The sequence below is a fragment of the Cnephaeus nilssonii genome, assembly GCF_951640355.1.
Source record: "Cnephaeus nilssonii genome assembly, chromosome: 6".
Classification (NCBI taxonomy): Eukaryota; Metazoa; Chordata; class Mammalia; order Chiroptera; family Vespertilionidae; genus Cnephaeus; species Cnephaeus nilssonii.
In genome coordinates, this window is record NC_137077.1 from 26220083 (window position 1) to 26243523 (window position 23441).

The window sequence follows — 23441 nt, forward strand, 5'->3', positions numbered from 1 at the left end:
AAGTCAAAAGAAATATGGGAAACATTATGTAGCGAGCAGATTCCAGGTGGGGACAGAGCACCCTGGGTGTCCACCTGTTGCACAGCTAAAATATTGCAAAGCCCTGCAATGCCCTACAACACAATTTCTATCAAAAGATATGTCATTTGTCTTCATTTCTCCATCACCCCTCATAAGCACTTACTTCCTTTTCCCTGTGGTTTCACTCAATCTATTTTTATGGTCCATATCTTTAATAAATTCTTTATTACCTCCCTCCCTTTTGTTTTCAAAACTTTGCTCAAGCCATGGGGGAAACACATTAGGTGGGAACGGCTGTCTTTACAGAGCTGTTAAAAATCACTCCAAAGGTGAGGATATTAAATAGGCTGATTCTCAGGGACATCAGGTGGCAATTCAACACCTATTCAGGACTGGTGCCAGGTACCAGCATCCCTGCCATCAGAAGACAGTCTCTAACCCAGCGTGTGAGCAACAGGCAAGGGCTGCTCTTGTGCCCTTCCCCGAGGAGCTGCCTTTATTTACATGCACTCCTTCACAGGAAGGCAACATGGGTTAAGAAAATAAGTCAGGACTGTGCGCACTTCCCACATTGTGTGCCTTGTAGGTTCTCTATGGAAATAGTTTACATCTAATTCCCTTATTCCCACCATTTACAAGATGTCTACATTCTAAGTGAATTACACAATTTGGATTATTATTTTTGCAAATTATAAAACAATTAAAGAATTGCAATCCAAACAAAATGATGCATAAGGCAAAAATCCAATTCCAAGGTCGGGGACTGATCAGATCAACTTTTATCACAGTATAATTCACGGTGAAGCTATTCTAAGAAAATACCCCTGTAAGCACTCAAACAGCGAAAAACTCTGTCTTTACAAATTGAGATGTCAATCTTTTCTAAGCACTATTTCCACACTAGCTGAGGACATCAGAGCCCGGGCTGTCAGAGCAATCCACAGTCCTGGGTCCCAATCCTGGCTTCACACAGCTATGTGACTGTAGGCAAGTTACGTCTCTGCGCCTCAGTTTCCTCAGATATTAAATGTGCCTATTTCGTAAGGTTGTGATGGGGATTAGAAATTAGATATGTGAAGTGTTTAAACCCTGCCAGGCACACAGCATGTGCACCGTCACTGGCACCGTCCCGTGGAGTATAATGCCACTGCTCTCTGTGAGCGTGAAGGACGCATAAGCAATGAATCATAAGATATCTCAGTGCAGTACAGTGAGGGCTACAAAATGTTTTTTGTAAGAAGTTTCTTTAAACGTCAACATTTTGATATCATTGGAAGGAAGAGACGGGAGAAAGTGTGTGGGCCGTGTCGGAGGAGAGTGAGGGTCACTGCTCCTAACACACAAGCACAAAGCGGGACAGCAGGGCGCGAGGGAGGACCTGCTCAATGCCAGGCTCTGTCTTCCTCTTTATCAAGTGCAAGATGCCGGCATTCAGTAAATGTTTGTGGCGTGAATGAATGAGAAGATGAACAGGACATAGAATTGCTTTTGATATGTTTGTAATCCAGGGGAGTTCTATCGGGTTAGGGTGTTAGGGTCACTGGAATCGACATCAATCTCTATTGTCAATCTGAAGTGAGCTGCAAGGTTTCTTGTTGGTTTCGATAAAAGGTATCTGGCAGCACTGTTGTAGAGATATAAAATGATGGACATATATTTCCAAGGATGCTTTTTTCTTGTCTATCTTACTCTAATCATTGTGTGTGTGTGTGTTTGTGTTTTATCCAGGCTTTCAGAATAGAAATCCTTTTATAGTAGTATTTATGTCAGATAGCAGAGGGCAGATTGTCAAGCTTGCTTATTAAAATTTTACAAGATTCTGGTGGTTTTGTTGGGCTCAGCCCCAAATTTTTAGGAGGTGATAAAAAAAAATAGATTGTTTTTAATACCAGGGCGCGTGCGCACACACACCCCACATAAACACATACACAGAGCTTTTGTACACATGTCCACATACTTCACCACATTCAGAGTTGCATCCAGAAATTTTCAGAAGACAGTCAGATAGTGTTAAAAAGTTTAAAAGGGAGAAGCCCAAACAGGCAATTCCCACAGTTTCTATTTACATAAAGTAGCAAAACAAACTCCTGAAACCTGTGAGCACTTAAAAAACTTCTTGGTTGTGCCAAAGTTGACAAAAATATAAGATGAGGCTCTGTTCAAAACAGGAGGGACAGATTTTATGTTCTCACAAAGTACTCTCTCTACCTAAAATATGTATTTATAGTTTTTGGTTCAATTTTAGACAGAAGCAACCTTGAAACAGAAAAGCCAACTATGGCTCAAGTCAGGAATCAAAACTGAAGAAAAAGAGAGGCCTAAACAGTAAACAGGCAAAGGTAAGAGAAGTTAAACTCCTTAGGAAATCTCGGGGCAGGGGGAATACTTAGAATTTACATTATTTGCAAGTTTTCGATATTTTATCAAAGTTTGCCCATGTCTAGCAACCATGCACACAAATAGAAATAAACTTGGATAATGTTTTTAACACCTAAAATATAAACTCTCAGATTCCGCTCACATACGGCTACGAGAGACATCCTTGTGAACAGTGACTTTAACAGTCCGTCATGGGTTAAACATTAAAAACAGTCCCTAGAGCTCAAAGCGGGTAGACTCTATCCCTGTTTTTGGCATACATTTCAAGCATACACTCCTTAACACTGTTTAAGGAATTCAGTCAAAACCTCTATAGGAAAGAACATGAATAATTCACATTTATAAACCAGACAGAAGCCTCTATTATGTCAAGTCACCACACCTCGAAATCAGAAAAGAAAGAACTTAGGAAAGAAAAAGGTAATAAAACCAAGTCAGAAAATTCACTTCAAAAACCCACAGGAAATGGAAAAGACCATACCTTGAATAACTCAAACTCCTTCTTTGGCATCAACAGCTAATGACAAATAATGAACATAAAATAAGTACGTAATATAGATGTACATCAGGCCCGCCAACACGTAAGCACAGCAAACAGAATTTCCATTGCCATCCCTTTAAGTTATCAAGAAATATACACTGTACACTGATTCTTTCTTTTAAACGTCTGTTTGATTCTTGGGTTCCAATAAGGCAGGAGTGGATCTGGACGAGTGCAGGAACTCTCGAGGCTCAATTGCTATGAGGAGCCAGAAGTGCTTGAATGAATAGTCATGGCAGCACATGATCACAATCTCAGTTTGGACTTTCTGTGTTTTACTAAGTCTAGGCATGAAAATTAACTATTTCACGGCATATTCTATGTAGCTTCTACTCAAATTTATGACATTTTTACGTGGTCAGATATGATCTTTTGCTCACAATTCTGAAAATTAAAAGAATTCTTCCTGGGACATGGGAGAGAAGCCACCCATGGCTACACATGGGACAGAGGCTACACATGGGACAGTCCATCTATTCTGGCTCTGTTGGCAGATCTGACTCTAGAGATCCTGTCAGACCAAACATCCCAATACTTGAGTAGCAAGTGAATCCAGGTGTGAAGGTGAATGCCTTAACCAGCATCACTTCAATTCTGGAAATGTGGCATAGGACTCGAGGACTGTTCAATGATCAAGAAGAGAAAGCCTGACCCATGCAACCTACAGCATAAGTACATAGTAATCTTAAAATCAAGAGAGGAAAACTGAACAAATACTCAGGTGGAGATAAGTGCAAGCTCAAGGTTGGCCAGTGGCAGAACATTGAAGAGAATGAGGGCAAAGGCTGGTGCAGATGAACTGCTGGATCCTCCAGCCACTGTCTAAGTACCATCGCCTAACAAGAGGAAGCCACTGAATAGAAGGTAAGAGTGAGCAGGCAGAAATACTGCTTCTTCAAATGTCAAAAACATTGAAGAATGAAAATAATAGCATTCAGAGAAACAGTCATTTACTGGAAAACATTTTGAGCAATATCCTAAATATCTGAACCATAAAACATATGTATAATTCTTCCTTATGTTTCTCACCATTGCCCCCGAAATACCCTAGAAAAAAATTATATGACCAATTAAACCTCAAAATGATTAACACAAAAAAAAATATTTAAATCCTTTTTAAGAGTAATAAATTTTAAAATTTGTTAAAGTTTTGCTCAAAAATCATAATTACCTGTATGGTGTGTGTGTATGGTGGATCAGCACGCACTAATCCAGATTCTGTAGGTCTCACAATATCCAAAATGTTATTTGGCACAAATCCAGATTCTCCGCTTGCATTTCGAACTTTCCACCACTGCTTCCTATCATCCAGGATCTGTCATTATGCAAGAAAATAGAGACATCATTTCTGTACCAAAACCAATCCATGAAGGAAATTCAATTTTTAATTCTAGATCAAGAAACTTTTTTATCTTCTAGTAAACTGACTTAGCATAAACATGTTGTTCTAACATAAATGATTCCTAGGAATTACACTAAATATTACAATTATTAGTATAGATCAGGTATGGGGCCACTATCGTGAATCTATCCAAGGCCTAGATTACCTCTCAAAAATGTGTATTTGCAATATACCTGAAGTACTTATAGGTAACTCAGACAACTCGGTTAGAAAGGCCTGCATGTTGTCTCCATCCTTGGAATAAAAAGGAAAACTATGCAAACCTTGTGTGTGTTTTTAAAAAACTGCTGTGTTTATCCCACATTATAATTTTAAAAGATGAACACTCAGTTATAAACTAAGAAAAGAGACTTGGGAGTCATGGTAGATAATTCCAACAACCCTTACTTCACTCAGTGCTGGGTATATTTGTGCCAGGGTACTAGGACAGGAAGAGGGACAATGTTTTCTCTTATTAAAATATAGGGTACATATACATGGGACTTGATAAGTAGCCTTCATTCTAAAATGAATAAAGCCCAGGAGGAGGAAGAGGGCAACGTAAGCCCAGAAACCCACCCCCACCCGACCCCCGAAAAGAAACAAACTGACCAATAACAAACAGATAAAGTACTTCCCCTCCTAAAAAGACACAGGTACCTAATCTGCTCTACCCTTAGTGAAATAAAATGATACTGAAGAATAATTGCTTGACCTCAGCATTCCTCTGAGAAAGGTTTAGGTATATACCCCAAAAGGAATAGAATAAATCCACTTTACTAAGAGTATGTAAAGGTAAAATGCTACTACCTCTAAAATAGCATCCTTTTGAACTGAGAGCTCACTGTTGTTCCTTGCCACAAACTCATACTTGGATTTGGCATATTTCTTGGGTTGTGTTACTTGTGGATCATAATGTCTATAAAAAGAAAGAAAAAAGATTATTCTGCTAGCTCTTCCTAAAGGCTGAAAACGGAAGTAAAACACTAAGGCAAGTCAATTCCTACCAGGAAACATTCTGACAAATTATTTTGACAGTAGTTTAGTTTTATGATATTTGATAGAATATGAAAATTAAAAGAAACTTTGGACTTTTCATTATTAAAATGAACAAACTATGGCTAGGGCAAAAATATGTAATGTGAATTCACAAGGCTAGTTGGCAGTAAGCCAAATCTAGACTGCAAGTCTGAATTACTTAACCACTAAATATACATTGTGGATATTGCTTTGTTAATTATCTTCTTCTACCATGAAAGAATTAGGATAAAGATCAATGTTAAATTTTTAGATTAAAAAAAAAAATCAATAAAAATATTTTTTAAGTTGGAAAAAAAAATCAATGTTAGCCTTTTACATAAAATTAAAGGGGACTGAAGATAGTTTCCATAGTAGTAACTTCAATTATATGTTGATTTCACTATTCAAGTAATATGTTTAATTTATTAACCAAATATATATTTAAGAATTATGACTGTCCGATTTTAGGAAAGCTTTATCCAGTTATCTAAATTGCAAGGGAAGGGATGGATTAAGTACAAACCAATAACACTTCCAAATTAATTAAATAATTTACTATAAACTTATTTTAATAGGAAGGACCTAAGAGTTCTATACTTAAAAAAATAAAACTTTCTTAATAAACCAAATACTTCTTTTCATCATTAACTTACCATTAATAGATTTAACAACAAAATTAAAAAACTTTGGCATATAATACAATAAAACCTTGATACATATCAATAATGAACTAATATTATTTTCTTCATTTTAATAATAAATTAACTTTAACTGCTATGAATTAATTTTACGCTCTAATCTTCTCCTCCATTTACATCCCCACATTTCCTCACATATCTCTACAAGATGAAAAGCAAAAGGGACTAAAACGGCTTGTCATCCTTCTCCTCTTAACGTGGCCATTCTTTTTGCTGCCCACCAAGGTCCTCAGATAGCTATGGACACAATGTATCCTGTCTCCATAGGTAAATGGTTCTTCTTAGATTGTGACTCCAGAACAAGAGGTTCAGGGACAAAGAAAAAAGATGAGCTGTAAGATATGCTAACTATTGGCTATTCTTGGTATATTTAAAAAATGAGAAAAAGTGAAACTATAGCTAAATCATTATTATACATTATTAATAATAAGAATTCTAAACTGTGTTCCATGGATTTCCCATCCTTATATCTAGTTATATGATCCTATTCTATTAAGATTTCATTGGGAGTGGGGGGAGAGGATAAAAGATTCAATCACTCCCAAACTTACAAAAACAGTTTCTATCTTTCCTCCCTCATGTTCTTCTCTCCTACGATCTGGAAAATAAGCACAACTGATAATGCAGAGCTGAGTACCGTAACACAGGCAAAATAACTCTCTGCCACTGCGCACTCAATAATTAGCAGATTAAAAAGAAAACGGCTGCATTTCTCCTTTAAGTTTTTGCTATCTTGTGTGTCTCAGAAGCGATTGCCAGCATGCACTTACAAAGTACTTCAGAATTTACAAATCTTCAGTTTCTCACTTTCTATAGATTAAACCTGGGTATACACTGACCATAGCTATCAATTTGAAAAATCAGACCTTGTAATTTTTCAGATGTACCAAAGTTTCCTAAAAGACCTGGAATGTATAAAAATGATATGGTCTCTGTTTCTGATTTGGAATAACAGATTTACATTTAATATAGGGTAGACATGGAGAAAGCAACGACCCAAGACTACTCTAAAACACTACTTGCTTTTGAATGGCAGTAAACTATAATCCTTCAAAGGTGAGGGCTGTTAAGTTCAACCGGTAATTTCTCTAATGACAGAGTAATTTCACTGAACAGTGAATATACTTCAGATGGTATTTACTGCATTCTTGGAATATAAGAGTTTAAGATGAATAATAATTATTATAAAAACAAATTCCAACCCTCTGTGTATTTCATATCAAATGAGAACTTTCAGTTTTTACAATAATGATGACAAATTTTCTTAGCAACACAGATAATTAATGACCTAGGTGTCTATCAACTATCCAGCCCCTATTATAACAGCCCAGCTGAGAGGTGGGCTCCATAAAGACAACTGAGTTATATGGTCTACCCACTACCCAATGTATTTTTAAAAAATTCTTTCTGTGGCTAAGTTTTGGTAATTCTAAGATCTATACACTTGAATACCCCTTCATAAAATTTTCATCACTAAATTCCATTTAAATTTATGAAATTCACCACAGTATTCTCTAAATGAAGTAAAAATATGTAGCAACTTTTAAAAGAATGTCCCTCACATCATCTGTGATATATAAAATTCCATGAGAAAACTGATGCTGTTTTCTAGTTACCTAGCTGTGAAAAACCACCCCAATTTACTGGAGTTATGAAACAAAAGGAAAAAGTAAGAATCACTAATCTGAAAAAACTTCTTGATTATTGACAACTAAGACAGAAACAAAGGAAGAAGAAAATATGAGGATGAGTAATGAGTTAGTCAAGAAGAATTTCAATGAAATAACTTTTAAACTTCAAAAGTGATTTTCATGTATATCTACTAAAATTGCACCTAAAATTAAAAAGTATTTCATGTTGACATTTTCAAAATGTATTATTCATTGCTGACTCTTCTTTGCACTCAATTAGAATACCTGTATCATTTTCACACCTTTTAGTTAAATATTAACTATCTCATCATTCCCAACAGAATCTCACCTTCTTTAGATTCTATTAAGAAAAGAGCATACTGGAAAGATAAATAAATAAATAAATAAATAAGTGGGACACTCGTGGTGAGTGAGGCTTTGAGGTAGGAGAGCACAGAACAAGCTCTCTCCCCACTTCATCGAGTGATCATTCTCCCATAGCCTTGCTACCAACATTTCACCTTTTCTTAGTCTTATATGGGTTGGCCTCTATGTCAACCTCACCTGTAGTGGCTGGAAAACAAGATTGAAAAAGTGAACCTATTCCAATTCCTTTATGATTACCCATCTCAATTTCCCATCTCTACCTATATTAAATTTTTTGAGAGAGAAAATGTGGGGAAATTAATAAAATGTAAAACTGGAAAGTGAGAATACAGTAAGACAAAATGGTAAAATGGCAAATAAGGCATTGACTCCATTAAAATATTTAGTTTATCTTTAGTTTAAGTATTTCTATATCAAGAAAGATTTGTTTGTTTCTGGAGAGAAAAAAATAAAAATTATCTCCTTTAAAAGATACAGAGATGGAAAAATCCTTAGAGACCATCTGGTGCAAACAGTTGAGAATTTTAAAGCCATTCTTCTTCTTAATTCACATATTTTGTCAGAAACATCATCTTAAGAAGAGAAAGTCATCCTGAGGCAGTTGTGCTACGTTAGAATTGTGGACTGGAGGTTTTGTTCATCAAAGCCAGTTCTATGATGGAACATCTGGAACTTTACAAATGACTGACAGATGGACAGTTTAAAGCAGTAGTGAACAATGCAGACACTGGCATCTCTATTTGCACTAAATCAGAGACAGTCATCCACAACTCTCCCAGTGATGCCCATGGAATATTACCTATCTACATGGCGATTAGGCGTTGGCTTAAAAGCAGCAGCAGCGTCCCCTTGGTCCAGATGGGGCCCTCTGGTGTAAATGCTATTGAATGCATACCCCTCAGGTGGAGGTGGAAGGTACTCTGATACACTGGACTGCTGAAAGACAGGGAAGGAGAAATTAAAGCAGGGGTCCTCAAACATTTTAAACAGGGGGCCAGTTCACTGTCCCTCAGACCGTTGGAGGGCCGGACTATAGTTTAAAAAAAAACTATGAACGAATTCCTATGCACACTGCACATATCTTATTTTGAAGTAAAAAAACAAAACGGCAAAAACACCCGCATGTGGCCCGCGGGCCGTAGTTTGAGGACGCCTGGATTAAAGAATCACCAACATTAATTAACTGAATGAGCACTGACGTCAATCAATAAGAACACTCCGCTATACTGTGATCAGTTTCATTTTCAAGTGATTGCCCATTAAGTTAATAACCATTAAGTGAATAAATTATGAAGTGGGGTAAATACATTTTGTCCAAGACCTATTTATAATAAGAAAAGTAATTAGAGCAAAGGCTAAATCTTAATTCTGGAAATGTCCAGGTATAAAAACAATACAAGCGTAACTCGGAGATACTGCGGGTTTGGTTCCAGACCACTGCAATAAAGCCAGTACCCAATAAAGCAACTAGTAATATTTTTGCTGCTGAATGGTCTGGCCTTCAATTTGTAAAAAATAAACAAAACAAACAAAAAAACCCCACAACATCTGTGAAGAGCAATAAAGCGAGGCACAATAAAATGAGGTATGCCTATACCGTACATTCTTCCCTCAGGAATTTCAGTAGTAGGTGATTTTAGGATTAGACAGACTTTAACAGCTTACATAAAATAAAAGTGGTTTAAAACCAACAACAAGACCCTTAACCCTTGCTTTCTCTGTATAAGAAGCAGTCCTTTACCACTCTAGCAAGGTAAATATTGTCACATGAAAATCATCTGAACTCTGTGCACTGACATTATACCACCCTCTCATTTTTCTTATTATTTAAAATGTACACAGAAACTATTTTGTATTATTTTTTAAATGGCAGCACTATTATCAGATTTACTGTTAAAGAGAACATAAAAAGGCAGAAACACATTGATCTTAACAGTCAATAGTCCAGAAGGAGAAAATGCCAGAGTCACTTCCGTTTGCAGTTAACACAATTTGGACATGGGCTTACTGGGCTAACCAAGAGGAGACTGAGGTCTATGGTTTCACTGAGCAGCATGCTTCTAAAATTATGGAGAAAAACAAACAAAAAACAACAACACATTCATCTAAAGATTTTGTACTGCTCCATTTTGTAAAGTGAGGTATGGGGGATACATGACAGACTCTGAGGCACTAGGATTCCTTGGCTATTTCAATTGTTTATGTACTCCCTGAGGTAAAATAGTTAAAATTGGGAATGGTTTAGAAAATTACTGGGCACATGTTTAATACAGTTATTTCTAATGACAAAGTTGGCAGGAATAGGGCTGAGTTTATCACAGACTGAGCAGATGAGGTGTGTCTCCATGGTCCAGTGTTGATATTTAAATACCTATATTATATTATTCCTAGGAACTATATTGGTATGCTGCACTTAACACACAAATAAAAATAAACAATTTCCACCATTTAATTACCTTAGCAAACCATCAACAAAGTGAAAAGGCAATCTATGAAGTGGGAGAAAATATTTGCAAATCCTATATCTGATGGGGGTTAATATCCAAAATACATAAAGAACTCATACAACTCAGTAGCCAAAAACACAAAATCCAATTAAAAAATGGGCAGAGGAACTGAGCAGACATTTTCTCAAATAAGTCATACAAATAGTCAATGGGTACATGAAAAGCACTTAGCATCACTAATCATCAGGAAAATCTAAGTCAAAACCACATAAGATACCACCTTACACCTGTTGGGATGGCTATTATAAAAAAGACATACGATAACAAAATGTTGACAAAGGTATAGAGACAAGGAAACTCTTGTGCTGTTGTTAGGAATGTAATTTGGTATAGTCATTATGGAAAATAGTATGGAGGTTTCTCAAAAATCAAAAATAAAACTACTATATGACTCAGCTGTCCCACTACCGGGTATATTACTGAAGAAAATAAAATTAGGGTCTTGAAGAGATATCTGCATCCTGATGTACATTCAGCATATTCATAATAGCTAAGATATGGAAACAGCCGAGGCGTCCATCAACAGATGAGTAGATAAGGAAGATGTGGTACGTATATGTATATAAGATATATATTACAATGGGATATTGCTCAGCCATGAGATATAAGGAAATTCTACCATTTGCAACATGGATGGATGAACCTTGAGGGCATTATGGTAAGTAAAATGAGCCACACAGCAAAAGACAAATATTGCATGGTACCACTTACATGTGGAATCTTTAAAAAAAAAGTCAAACTCATAGAAATAGTAGAAAAATGGTTGCCAGGGGCTGGGGGAAATAGGAAGTTGGTGAAAGGGTATAAACTTTCGGCTATGAAAGGCCTGAGGATCTAATGTAAAACATGGTGACTATAATTTATAACATTGTATTATATAATTAAAATTTGCTAAAAGAGTCGAACTTAAATGTTCTCAACAACAACAAAGATAAATAAATATGTGAGGTGATGGATGTGTTGATGTGTGAATTAACTAGATGGGGGTTAAAACATGGTAGTGATGCTTTACGTAAAGATACTTTAAATATCTTACATTTTTTGTCAATTATACCTCAATAAAGGTGAAAAATAAAAAACAAATAACTTAATTCAGTTTATCATTTCCCAAGGAGAGAGTAGGGGAATTAGATGATTAGGCAATGTTTTATTGAAGGCTGTTATAAATATAGGGAGGAGTTCAAGAAACTGTTAGAATCACCCATGGAGGGAGGCAACCAGTATGAGATCACCGGGCCCTGAGAGTGACTGGGAATGTCGGAGGGAGGAGGAAATGATGCCAAGTGACTCTGATGGCCACACGGCCTGTGTGGACCTGCCGCCGGCTCAGCGGAAGTGAAGGCGCGCACTGCCACCGCATTTGTCACTCCACCTCACCTGTGCCCTTGATTCTAAACGAAACCTGAGTCAGCCAAGGCTTGCCCTGAATGTATGCATAATAGTGGCAATAAAGTATAATAAAATCTCTCTTCTGGGAATGACTACATTTTTTATGCCTTTTCAATCATCAGTACTTGGCTTTTCAACAAAATCTTAGGGTATAAAATTTCCTAGAAATGCTAGCAGGCGCCTTTCATTTTTTTTTTTTTTTAATCTCTGAAAAATCATTTATAACCAGAAAATGAGATAATGCATTATAAGGAAGGATTGTCAATAATTCTTCTTTTAAAATTACTTACTCAGTGAGAGGAGGTAACTTTTACACTGGAAGTCCCAAATACATTACCCTCTCTTTAAATACACAAACTGAAAAAGAACTCACAGAAGAGAACTCACAAACGTGAATTTCTGAGGCATAATTATAAAGTAGATATATTTTCTTATTTAATATATGAAGACTGTAAGCTGGAAATTTCTATAATTTGAAAATAGTCAGCTGTAACTATAGCAACAGCAAGTGTAAAATGATTTCATGTTTGATTACATTTATCCCTCTAAAAACTCCGCTCTCTATGAGGAAAAAAACTCATAGTGATGAGGTCTGAACTATGAAATTACAGACAGGGAGGTATGCCTGCCAACCACTGCCCAGAGCTCTGAGGTCATCTTCTTAATCACTCAGTTGGAGGAAAGGGCAGTTATGGACTCCACCTAAACCCTTATATGCAGCCAGAAGAAAAAGTTACATTAGAAAAAAATTATTTTCAAAGCAGTATGTTTGCTTTATTTTTTAAAAATATATAAGTATTTTTTATTGATTTCAGAGAGAAAGGGAGAAGGATAGAGAGACAGAAACATCAATGATGAGAGAGAATCATTGATTGGCTGCCTCCTGCAGGCCCCACACTGGGGATCAAGCCCGCAACCTGGGCATGTGCCCTTGACTGGAATCAAACCCGGGACCCTTCACTCCACATAATAAAGAATGAAGAAAGGAGGGAGAAGAAAGGGAGAAAGGAAAGAATTAAGGCTTTCAGGAAAGACCTGCTTGGGATGAGCTTAGAGAACCTGGGTTCTGGGAAGTGTCTTGAGGGTCTGATGATGGGAGAGAAAAATAGAAAGAATAAGCCAGTTGTAGGAGGGCAATTCCCAGATAAAGAGAAAGAGAACACACTTCAAAAAGATGGGATCACTGGAGTTCAGGGAGCACTGGCAGGATGGGGGGCACCGGCAGGATGGGAGCCACCGGCAGGATGGGAGCCACCGGCAGGATAGGGGGCACCGGCAGGATGGGAGCCACCGGCAGGATAGGGGGCACCGGCAGGATGGGGGGCACCGGCAGGATGGGGGGCACCGGCAGGATAGGGGGCACTGGCAGGATGGGGGGCACTGGCAGGATGGGAGCCACTGGCAGGATGGGGGGCACTGGCAGGATGGGGGGCACCGGCAGGATGGGAGCCACCGGCAGGATGGGAGCCACCGGCAGGATAGGGGGCACCGGCAGGATGGGGGGCACTGGCAGGATGGGAGCCACTGGCAGGATGGGAGCCACAGGCAGGATGGGAGCCACAGGCAGGATGAGGGGGCACCGGCAGGATGAGGGGGTACTGGCAGGATAGGGGGCACCGGCAGGATGGGAGCCACAGGCAGGATGAGGGGGCACCGGCAGGATGGGCTGTGGGGCAGCTGGCAGGCTGGAAGGGATGATATGAACTCATATTGGGCTTTACAGGAAAATAGAAACTGTCACAACAATGAGGTGAGAGAGAGAGAGGTAACTAAGGGCAGAACATTTCATCACTGATTCTAGAATATCTTCAGATAAAAAGAGAACTCAGTGGAATTATAATAAATTGCACAGACCATAGTATTTTCTGCAAAAGCTATGTTAAAAACCTTCACCTCTGAGGAATATCTTTTTGCTTCATGTCTGTGTTGATGTTCTGCTACATTTGCCACAGTGCCAGCCAGCTGATAAAGGTCTTGTTCCATTGGAGCTCCCATGAAGTTCAGCATGGGGGGCTCCCAGCCACTGCGGAACCGTGGGACATATGGTGCAATAAACTGTTCTTTTGGCCACTCTGCTCTGTAGAAGGACATTAAGATGTACAAAAAATAAAATTAAGAAATGTATTCATGCTCAAGATTATCTTTAGTAAGGCTAGCTAAAAAAACACAAACACAAATGCATAAAACAACAAAAACGGTGCATACCTAATCTGCTTTCCCTTCACCAAAAAGGGAAAGTAAACATGTTCATCTCATATTTAATACATATAAAATGAAAGGAAGACTGAATTCTGCTTCATTACCTGTTTTTACACCATGCCTCAAATCCCCATTCATTCAACTTTTAAACATGGGTATATGTTTTCGAAATTTGGGAAGGGACCGTGAAACTAGAAATGTGCTAAGTATTTAGAACATAAACTTCTCTAGTATCTAAAGTAGCTTCAGATTGTCATCTTTCTCTTCATTCCCCTTCCATCATCTGAAACCTCCTGATATTGGATATATTTTTCAAAAGAGAAACACCAGAGAATGTTCTTAAGATTTATGATTTTTTAAGGTATGAAGTCCCCAAAAATAAAACATTGCTGATTTTGTAAATTAAATGTATCAGCTACATTTTAATAAGTAAAATCAAGTTAGGACTAGTCTGTAATCACCATCATTATCCATTCATTTTTTAATGACTTTGAGTGACACTTATTTCTACAAGCCCCTAATCACTCATGAACCATAAAAATAACTAGGACAGAAATTATAGCTTCATTTCTGCTAAAATTTGTTTATCTTTCACACCTGATTTAATTCTTCAGATTATATTTCTACTATAATGAAATTAGCCATTGCATTCAGATTATTATGTACCTTCATGATTATTTTTATCTTTATGAGTTTTTAAGTCAGTGTATTCATTCCCTAATACTCTTAGAAATTAAAATAGCTTGTTCAGGCTTATCATAAAATCATAATATACATAAATCTAGTAGGTGTAAGAAATCTATTTTATGAGTTTTTACATGATATGATATACACATAGTATGATATAGGGTGTTATATTAATATTAGAGGCCCGGTGTGTGCACGGATTCGTGCAACAGTAGGGTCCCTTGGCCTGGCCTGCGGTTATTGGGCCTAAACCAGCAGTCAGACATTCCCCGAGGGCTCCCAGATTGCGAGAGGGTGCAGGCCAGGCTGAAGGACACCCCTCCCCCATGCACGAATCCGTGCACCAGGCCTCTAGTATTTTCAAAATAAAAACAACTGCAGGGCTTTTAAAAAGCTTTCTGCTTGGTAAAACATTCAATGTGTAAACCATATCCTAACACAAGTAGTTGCCAAAGTCCAAATGGTTTGGATTTTGGGAATGGTTTATATGTTTCAATTGAAAAAGGAAAACAAAATAGTGCCATTACTTTTAAGCTAGCCCTTTCAAAAGCATTAGGAAGCCTGACTGGTTTGGCTGCTCAGTGGATAGAGCATCAGGCTGCGGACTGAGGGGTCCCAGGTTCAATTCCGGTCAAGGGCATGTACCTTGGTTGCGGGCACATCCCCCGGGGGGGGGATGTGCAGGAGGCAGCTAATTGATGTTTCTCTCTCATCGATGTTTCTAACTCTCTATCCCTTTCCCTTCATCTCTGTAAAAAATCAATAAAATATATTTTTTTAAAAAGCGCATTAGGAAGACAAGCTTGTAAGTGACCATAGTGAGTGATTCCCTCCCTCCTTAAGTATTGAGAGAAATAAAAAGACTTGGAAAGCCCTAGCTGGTTTGGCTCAGTGGATAAAGCGTCAGCCTGCGGACTGAAGCATCCTAGGTTTGATTCCAGTCAAGGGCATATGCCTGGGTACAGGCTCAATCCCCAGTGGGGGGCGTGCAGGAGGCAGCCAATCAATGATTCTCTCTCATCATTGATGTTTTTATCTCTTGCTCCCTCTCCCTTCCTCTCTGAATCAATAAAAATATATTTTTAAAAAGACTTGGAAAAATAAGGAAAGCAAAAATTATTTATTCATGTAGAATGAAGAGAAACATTTTTATAACTTGCTTTGCTCAGCAAACTTGAACACTGCAATTGTTAATGATCTGTTTTCCACAATCACTTTATTGACAAGATACAATTCTTAAAATTACTCCCTCCTCCTTTCCATTTCCACACCACAATTCTAGTCCCAGATCTGACTTTGGGTGGTAAACACACAATGCAATATACAGATGATGTATTATAGAATTGTACAACTGAAACCTATATAATTTTATTAATCAATATCACCCCAATACATTTAATAGAAAAATTTAAAAAATAATGAACTATAGCATTATCATCCAAAGGGGCCTCTTTGCCTCTAGTTACTTCTGTCCTTGTTTTTATTAAACTCAACTACAAGAATGATCTTTCTAAAAACGCATATGTGTTTATATCACACTCTAGTTCACAAAGTTATCGGTTCTCCACAGCCTATAGAGCCTTGCTCCAGCTCCATAGCATGGCACTGAGAGCCTTCGTAACCCAGCCCTGCTCATTTCTGTTTGCCTCACTTAACACCATTCCTCCTCCCTATTCTCCACAATCCCCCACTACCCAAAGTCTATGTTCTAGTTAAACACATATTCATACTTCAATCTACTGCTTCATGCCTTCCCTCAAGCTTCTCTCTCTACTGGGAAGGTCCTGTCTCTGCTATGTATTTGTGGAAATCCTATCCATCCTGCTGACAGGCAGCTTAGAGAAATAATTATGAACATTGACTACAGGGCCAGATTGCCTAGGTTCAAATCCCAGCTCTGCCATGTATGAGTTGTTTGGCTTTGGGCAAATTAGTTTATCTCTCTATGCCTCGATTTCCTAATCTGTAAAATGGGAATAATAACGTACCTGTGTAAAGTGAATGAAAGAGTGACTAGCAAACTCTTGTGTATGTGTATGTCTTTATAGAAACATGCATCTCTCTACTTAATAGTTTTAGCTATTGATTTTAAATGCCAGCTCTTCTTTGAACACTAACTACCCTCCTCTCTAAATCCTCTTCCTGACCGTTTCACCTTGCCAACCAATAGCAGTTTGTTTATGAGTCACTTTGGCATTTATCATGCCTTGTATTCCATACACCTCTATGTTCTCCCCCAGACTTTTAGCCTTTCATGGGTTTTCATCTATAACACCTAGTCTTCATACATAGAAGGTTAAATAAATGTCTTGTTAGATCCATGCAATAAACAAAGAACAATACTTTAAGTATTATAGGTATTAGACGCTAAACTCATATGTTTACCTGGCTTTCATCCAAGTTTCTCCCAATGACATCCACAGCTGTCTTTCATCTGTATTGACAGTATAATTTAAGAAATCAATTGTATCTTTAGTCAATAGGGGGCTGAGTACTGAACTGGCTAGTTCAGGACCTCCTGTTGCCTGCACCACCTAAAAACACAATACATCATATTTTAGCAAGATGATGACGATATTTATATATTTTCAAAAGCCATGCCAAAACAAGCACTGGTTTTACAAACTCAAATTAACTTTTGATGTTGTGCAATGCACTACTGAATGAAAAACAGCTTGCCGGATGATCTGTCCAGACTGATGGTGACTAATAATCTAAAATGAAAAGTTAATAATTTAACAGCTTTCACAGGCTCTGTATATTGGCTGAACATCACTGTACTTTACTTGGAAAATACTAATATCTTTAGAGAGAATTCTAAGTCAGATGGTTTAACCAACTCTGCTTTTTGGTGTGTTTTTTGTTTTGTTTTGTTTTGTTTTAAAAAAGATTATCTTCACTGGAAATCTATTATGCCAAACTTGAAAAATATGGCTATAGAGAGGAAGACTGTGCTCAAGCTAACAGTCTGTGGCTGTGCCTACAAATATGTACAAAAATAAAAGGACCTAAAGAGAAAAGTGAAAGAATGAGAAATGGGACTCTGAATCTATGTATTTTCCCCCAGAATTTAATCCAAGGAAATTTTCCTGACTTGAAATGGATAATTTAATGACTAGCACAAACAAATGAACAGTTGTAACTCCCTGATAAACAAAGTGATGATAAGAGGATCTCTGAAAACTGTTCCATATTTACTTCTCAGGGGCTATTTCCTGGCTAAAGAATGGCAGTTATTATCTCCTAGAGCAGAAACATGAGCCCTTTTATAGAAATCTCACCTTCCCAGAGACGTGGCACAAGAAGGAAGAAATGTGCTTTGGAATGGTGCCAGACTAACAGTCACCTTCTCCCCAGTCGTCCAGGTGTTCTGAGCCTGCTGTGCTATGCAGACCTCTGTGTATTTGACATGCTGCTTCGCAGCCTCCCAGAAGGCCCTCCTCTATCATCAGGTACCACTTCTTCTGGAAAGCCCTTCTTAACTCCACAATGTACCTCTGATGCACCTTTATGTCCCCAAAATCATTTATGCATATTAGTAACAAATTACATTATAGCTTATGGCTTATTTTTTAGTTTCTGCTCCCTTGAGGACTTGGACCAAGACTTAGCTGATTTTGAATTGCAATAGACATAGTGTTATAGGAATGAATGAGAACAAACAAAAGAAAAAATAAAGGATAAGGGAGGTGGGCTCTCACTGAGAACAAAATCTACCTTGACAACCGGCACAGTCATTATTTATTTCCAAGCCTTAGAGTAAGTACTTCCAGTAAATACATAAGGATGACTATGAGGGAAAAGTAAAGAGTAAAGGAGTAGAGGAATATTCAAATCTTCGTTTTCACAGAGGGAAGAGGGAATAAAACTAAAGCAGGTAAATAAAAGGCTATGGGCCAAAGTTCCCTCTCAAGAATGTGAGTAGGCACGTGTGCATGCATGTGTGCTGTGGATATGCTTGCGTACAGACACTGAGGGTACAGGTTTAAACTCCAAGGTTTAAAGCCATTAGACTTCATCTGGCTATAAGTCAGGCCCGAATAAATATTCCTTCCCATCTCCACATAAAATGTCTGGGCTCCATAGGCAGAACATTAAATGGAGTAACAGAAATATGATGATTGGGAAGACCATTAACAAGGAGTCACTTTTCAGAGAAAAAAAAAATCTAAATGTTTTCACATACCTGGCCTAATTAGAAAGATTACATTTTGTATGTTATGGAAACTAGTCCCTTTATTTTATATTCCTACTTTGTGTAATGACTCAATATCTGCTTATAATCTGTGAAAGTGTGAAATAAATGAGAGGAGGTGGCAAAACTGCATCATGAACAATACTTCCTTATACTCAAACTGAGATAGTATCAAATGTGTTAAAGAATAAAGAATACAAATTTTGTTAGTGAGCTAGAATCAGTTTCTTTGCATATGAATGGCCTTCTAATTTTAAAAATGCTTATACAGCAAGAATTATTCAACTATAAACAGACAAGTAGAAACCTGATGCTCTATATATAGCAGCAACATATGGAAGCATTCATAAATTACTGACGTAGCCTTGGACTTTCATCTTCTAATCTCTTATTGCCCAGTTCTGACTTCATGTTGATAATGTTACTTACTTTCCTGTCTGTAAAGCAATATCCATTTCATATTCTACGTCAGGTCTTGTCTAGTTATCCTTGGTGAAAGAAGATGAGATTTATTCTTTTTTATTACTTGGATTCTCTTTTTCCCCCTTTTCTTCCCTAACATTCAAGTCAAAGCTATGAGAAATGCTGAATTTGCTCCATTTTTTTAATAAAGATTAAAGAACTTAATGACCATAGTCTTTATATGGTCTAAATAAAAAACAGTGAAATGTATCTGATTCATATAATTACTATTCTTACTCTTCAAAAAAATCACAGGAGCAGTACACAAAGCAACACTAACAGTTATTATTGCTACTGTCATTCTACAAAGTCATCGTTTGCTCTTTGACAGGGTGAATCACTCACAGTCACTCTAAACATTCCTGCCTTAGCCCCCAAAATAGGAAACTCTGTCCTCCTGAAAGTTTTTAAAAGAGGTTCTTCCTCCTTTCCACTTCTCTCTCATTTGTCTTCCCCACAAAAAGGGGAATTTGTGGAATTATAGAAAAGGGTGATTTGTAGCCCAGTTTCCTTAGGATCTGTCTTTGCGTGAGGCCAATTGCTCCATCTGCTTGCTATTGCCATGCTTTTCTGAAACTTCAGCACTTTCCTCTGTGCACCCTTAAATATTATTCCAGCTCATTCTGCCAGCTCTCCTGCAGAACAAAGGCGTTGTACATAAAGCCAGCTTGGAGAACCCGCTGCTATACTATTCGTAAATATGAGAAATATAAAATGGGAAGGGAAGTGCATTACTGTGCCCACTTCATTAAATGTATACGGAAAGAGCACAGCTGTGTATTAAGAACCTAGAAAATAAAAATGTGTATCTTGGATCCTGGCCTATTACGCAAGTGGTATAACCTTTTGTTGAATAACATTCCAGCTGCTTCACAAAGGGAATTGTTCCCAATACACCATTTTGTTAGCTCCAAAAATTATACCTCATTCAAAATATACATGTGGAGAAGGAAGTTTTCTCGAGGGAAAACTGTGTTATGTGCATATCACCACACCATGAACACAGTGTACAGGCCAAAGACTGCCAACTGTCCCCTAGTGTCCCTTCTCCTCCACTTCCTCCTAGAAGAAGCCTCTGCATTTTAGATGGACACAGAGCCACTCAATGGAAACTATATTGCTTTAGTGTTTCGTGTGGCCCCATGAGGAAGTTCAGGCCAACTGGATAATAGCAAAAATTATCTGACTAAGTTCAAAGTTACTCTTTAAAGACAAAGCTGTCTTTGCCTTTGTACTGCTATTATAAGGACATGGAGGTAAATGAGCTTCCACTCTAGATATCTATAATAATAAAAGCGCAATATGCTAATTAGACCAGACGTCCTTCCGGACGAAGCCAGGGCTGCAAGGGAAGCCCGGGTCCTGGGTGCCAGAGGGAAGCCAGTGCCGGTAGCCGGGGGAAAGAAGGCCTACTCTTGCATGAATTTCATGCATCGGGCCTCGAGTCTAACATAACTGCTCAATTCTTACTCTTGAAAACATTTTCTTCCTTTGACTTCTAGAATTCCACAATATTCTTGTGTTTCTTCTCCTGACTTATTGCTTCTTCTCAATCTTCTTTGCTGGCTTTTCCCATTTTTTGACCCTGAAACTGCCTTGGCTTCATCAGTCCTTGCCCGTCTTCTTTATTTATAATCACTCCCTTGGTGGCATCATTCAATTTCCTGGCTTCAAATGCCTTCTCTATGTAGATGGTCCTCAAATTTATATCTCTAGGCCTGATTTCTCCACTGAACTCCAAATTCAAATATTCAACTACCAGTTCAAGTTTTTCCATCTGTACATAACTCAATTTTCACATGACTAAAACCGAATTCCTTATCTTCCTCCAAAACCCCATTTCACCCAGTCTTTACCAACTCAGTTAATAATCAGTCCATCTTTCCAGTCAGGCTAAAAATTCTTGGGTCTTGCACAGCACATCTAATCTACCAGCAGATCTTGTTGCTTCCATGGTTTATAACCAAAATCTGACTTCTTCTCATCACCTTTGATGTTACCTGGTCCAAACACCAAAATCTCTTGTCTGCGTTATTTTAACAGCCATCTCAGTCCCTTCTTCCCCCAAATTTCTAATCATTCAGAAAGAGCAATCCTTTCCTTCTCTGCTGAAAACTCTCCAAAAATGTTAAAGGTTTTACAATCACCTAAAAGGACCAACAATGTATGTCTGCGTGTTAATTTGCTGACCTTCTCCCTTACTCTGTTCCAATTACAAAACCAATATATTCCGAGAACATGATTTGCATATTATCACCTAAGAGCATTTATGTTAGCTATTCTCTGCCTGCAATTTTCTTTCTGCAGAAATCCATGTGACTCATTCCTTGCTTTGTTGGCTCAAATGACACCTTTTCAGTGAGTTGTTCCCTTAGCCAACCCTAATCAAAAATTGTAGCATGCACGCACACACGCGCGCGCACACACACACACACATGCAAGTACACATGCACCCGAAACACTCCCTGTTCACCTTCCCTGCTGTATTTTTTCACATAGCATTTACTTTTAGTGAAGTGTATTAATTATGAATTTATTTAGGTTATGGTTTATTCCTCCATACTAAAATATAAGTTCTGAGAGGATAAAAATTTATGTCTGTTTTGTTCCTTATGAGCTACTAATAATGCCAAGCACATAGCAGGCTGTCAATTAGTATTTGTTAAATAAATAAATAAACAAACAAAAACCACAAATGATTGACTCAGAGACAGCTGAGGTAATAGAAGAAGACCTCAATGAAAAGAATCTGGGTCTCTGAATAACATCATGGAGAAAAGCCATCCATACAGCCCCAGACTCCTCATGCCTAGCCTATTGTGTGACAATGTGAAAATTTTCTATATTGCTCAAGGAATTTGTATCACACTAGTATCTACTGAAACACTAGTTTCCAATAAACCTTTTTCTTTTCATTCCCCTAGGTCTGTCAGAGACAACAGTTTCCTCAGCTCTAAAGTAAGTGAAATACATGGTTTCTAAGGTTCTTTTAAACTCTCAAATTTCACATTCTCAATGTTTACACAGATGATGAGGTAATAAAGAAAAACTGTCTATATAATCTAACAGACACTTGGGGTTCCAAAAACATACTAAGAATGATTAGTTTCTTAAATTTATAAAATCTTACCATATGTAATGGAGTAAATAAAAAGTGAACCAAATCTGCAGCACTGGGATTCTGAATATGGGACTTCAATTTGGCCTGTAACATTAAGAGAATAGACAAACATATTACTATGATGCAACTGACCAAAAGACAGACATCTGAAAATGACCCAGATGAAGAGTTCTTTATTACTAGATTCATTTTTAGTATATTAATTAGCATGGGTGAGTCAGATTAGGAAAATGTACTTTTAAAAAAAGGAGTCATTCTTTTTTGATCAAGTCTCTTAGATGATCATATTTTATAATCTGTTGTTCTAATTAAAGGCAAATAAAATCCCATATAAAAATCTACAAGAATAATTTTATCTCTTAATTTAATTAGGAACATCCTGGCTAGACTTTGATCGCTTTTATTTATTTCTTTTAACTATACATAAATAAATTTCACTTACTAGAAGGTTAAATCCATGTTTAAACTTTTGAAAACAGTCAATAAATTCATCGGGAGGTGGAGGTTTTGCCCGCAGAGTTAAAACACCCTCTAAAGAAATAAGTAGGAGGAGGAGTAGATGAGAGCAAATTGTCAAAAAAAAAACAACAACCAAAACATAAAATGAAAAAAAAAATTTAAAGACCACATTTATGTCTAAAGTTTGATGATCACACCAGGTATCATGCTACCTAGGTACCTACCAAATCTCATAGTCTGACTATAACAAATTAAGATGACCCAACATTTGAAATGGATTCCTCTACCTTTAGGCACCACCAAATCCTCATTTGATTCCACAAATTTTTACTGTAGCCCTTCTAAATGGCAGTCATTGTGCTTG

General features: G+C 37.6%; 1 protein-coding gene across 4 annotated transcripts in view; it reads right to left on the reverse strand.

The window, feature by feature from the left end:
* Positions 1-23441, reverse strand: part of EPS8 (EGFR pathway substrate 8, signaling adaptor) — a 168870-nt gene that overhangs the window by 18578 nt on the left and 126851 nt on the right. For 3 of the 4 annotated variants that reach the window (XM_079775318.1, XM_079775319.1, XM_079775320.1), the window contains 7 exons: positions 23061-23149; positions 22628-22702; positions 17226-17374; positions 13848-14031; positions 8858-8994; positions 5133-5241; positions 4113-4256 (listed from right to left, as the gene is read on the reverse strand). In XM_079775318.1, the coding sequence (XP_079631444.1) occupies positions 4113-4256; positions 5133-5241; positions 8858-8994; positions 13848-14031; positions 17226-17374; positions 22628-22702; positions 23061-23149 (887 nt within the window). The remainder of the gene's footprint in view (positions 1-4112; positions 4257-5132; positions 5242-8857; positions 8995-13847; positions 14032-17225; positions 17375-22627; positions 22703-23060; positions 23150-23441) is intronic. The other variant, XM_079775321.1, reaches the window with a different exon arrangement.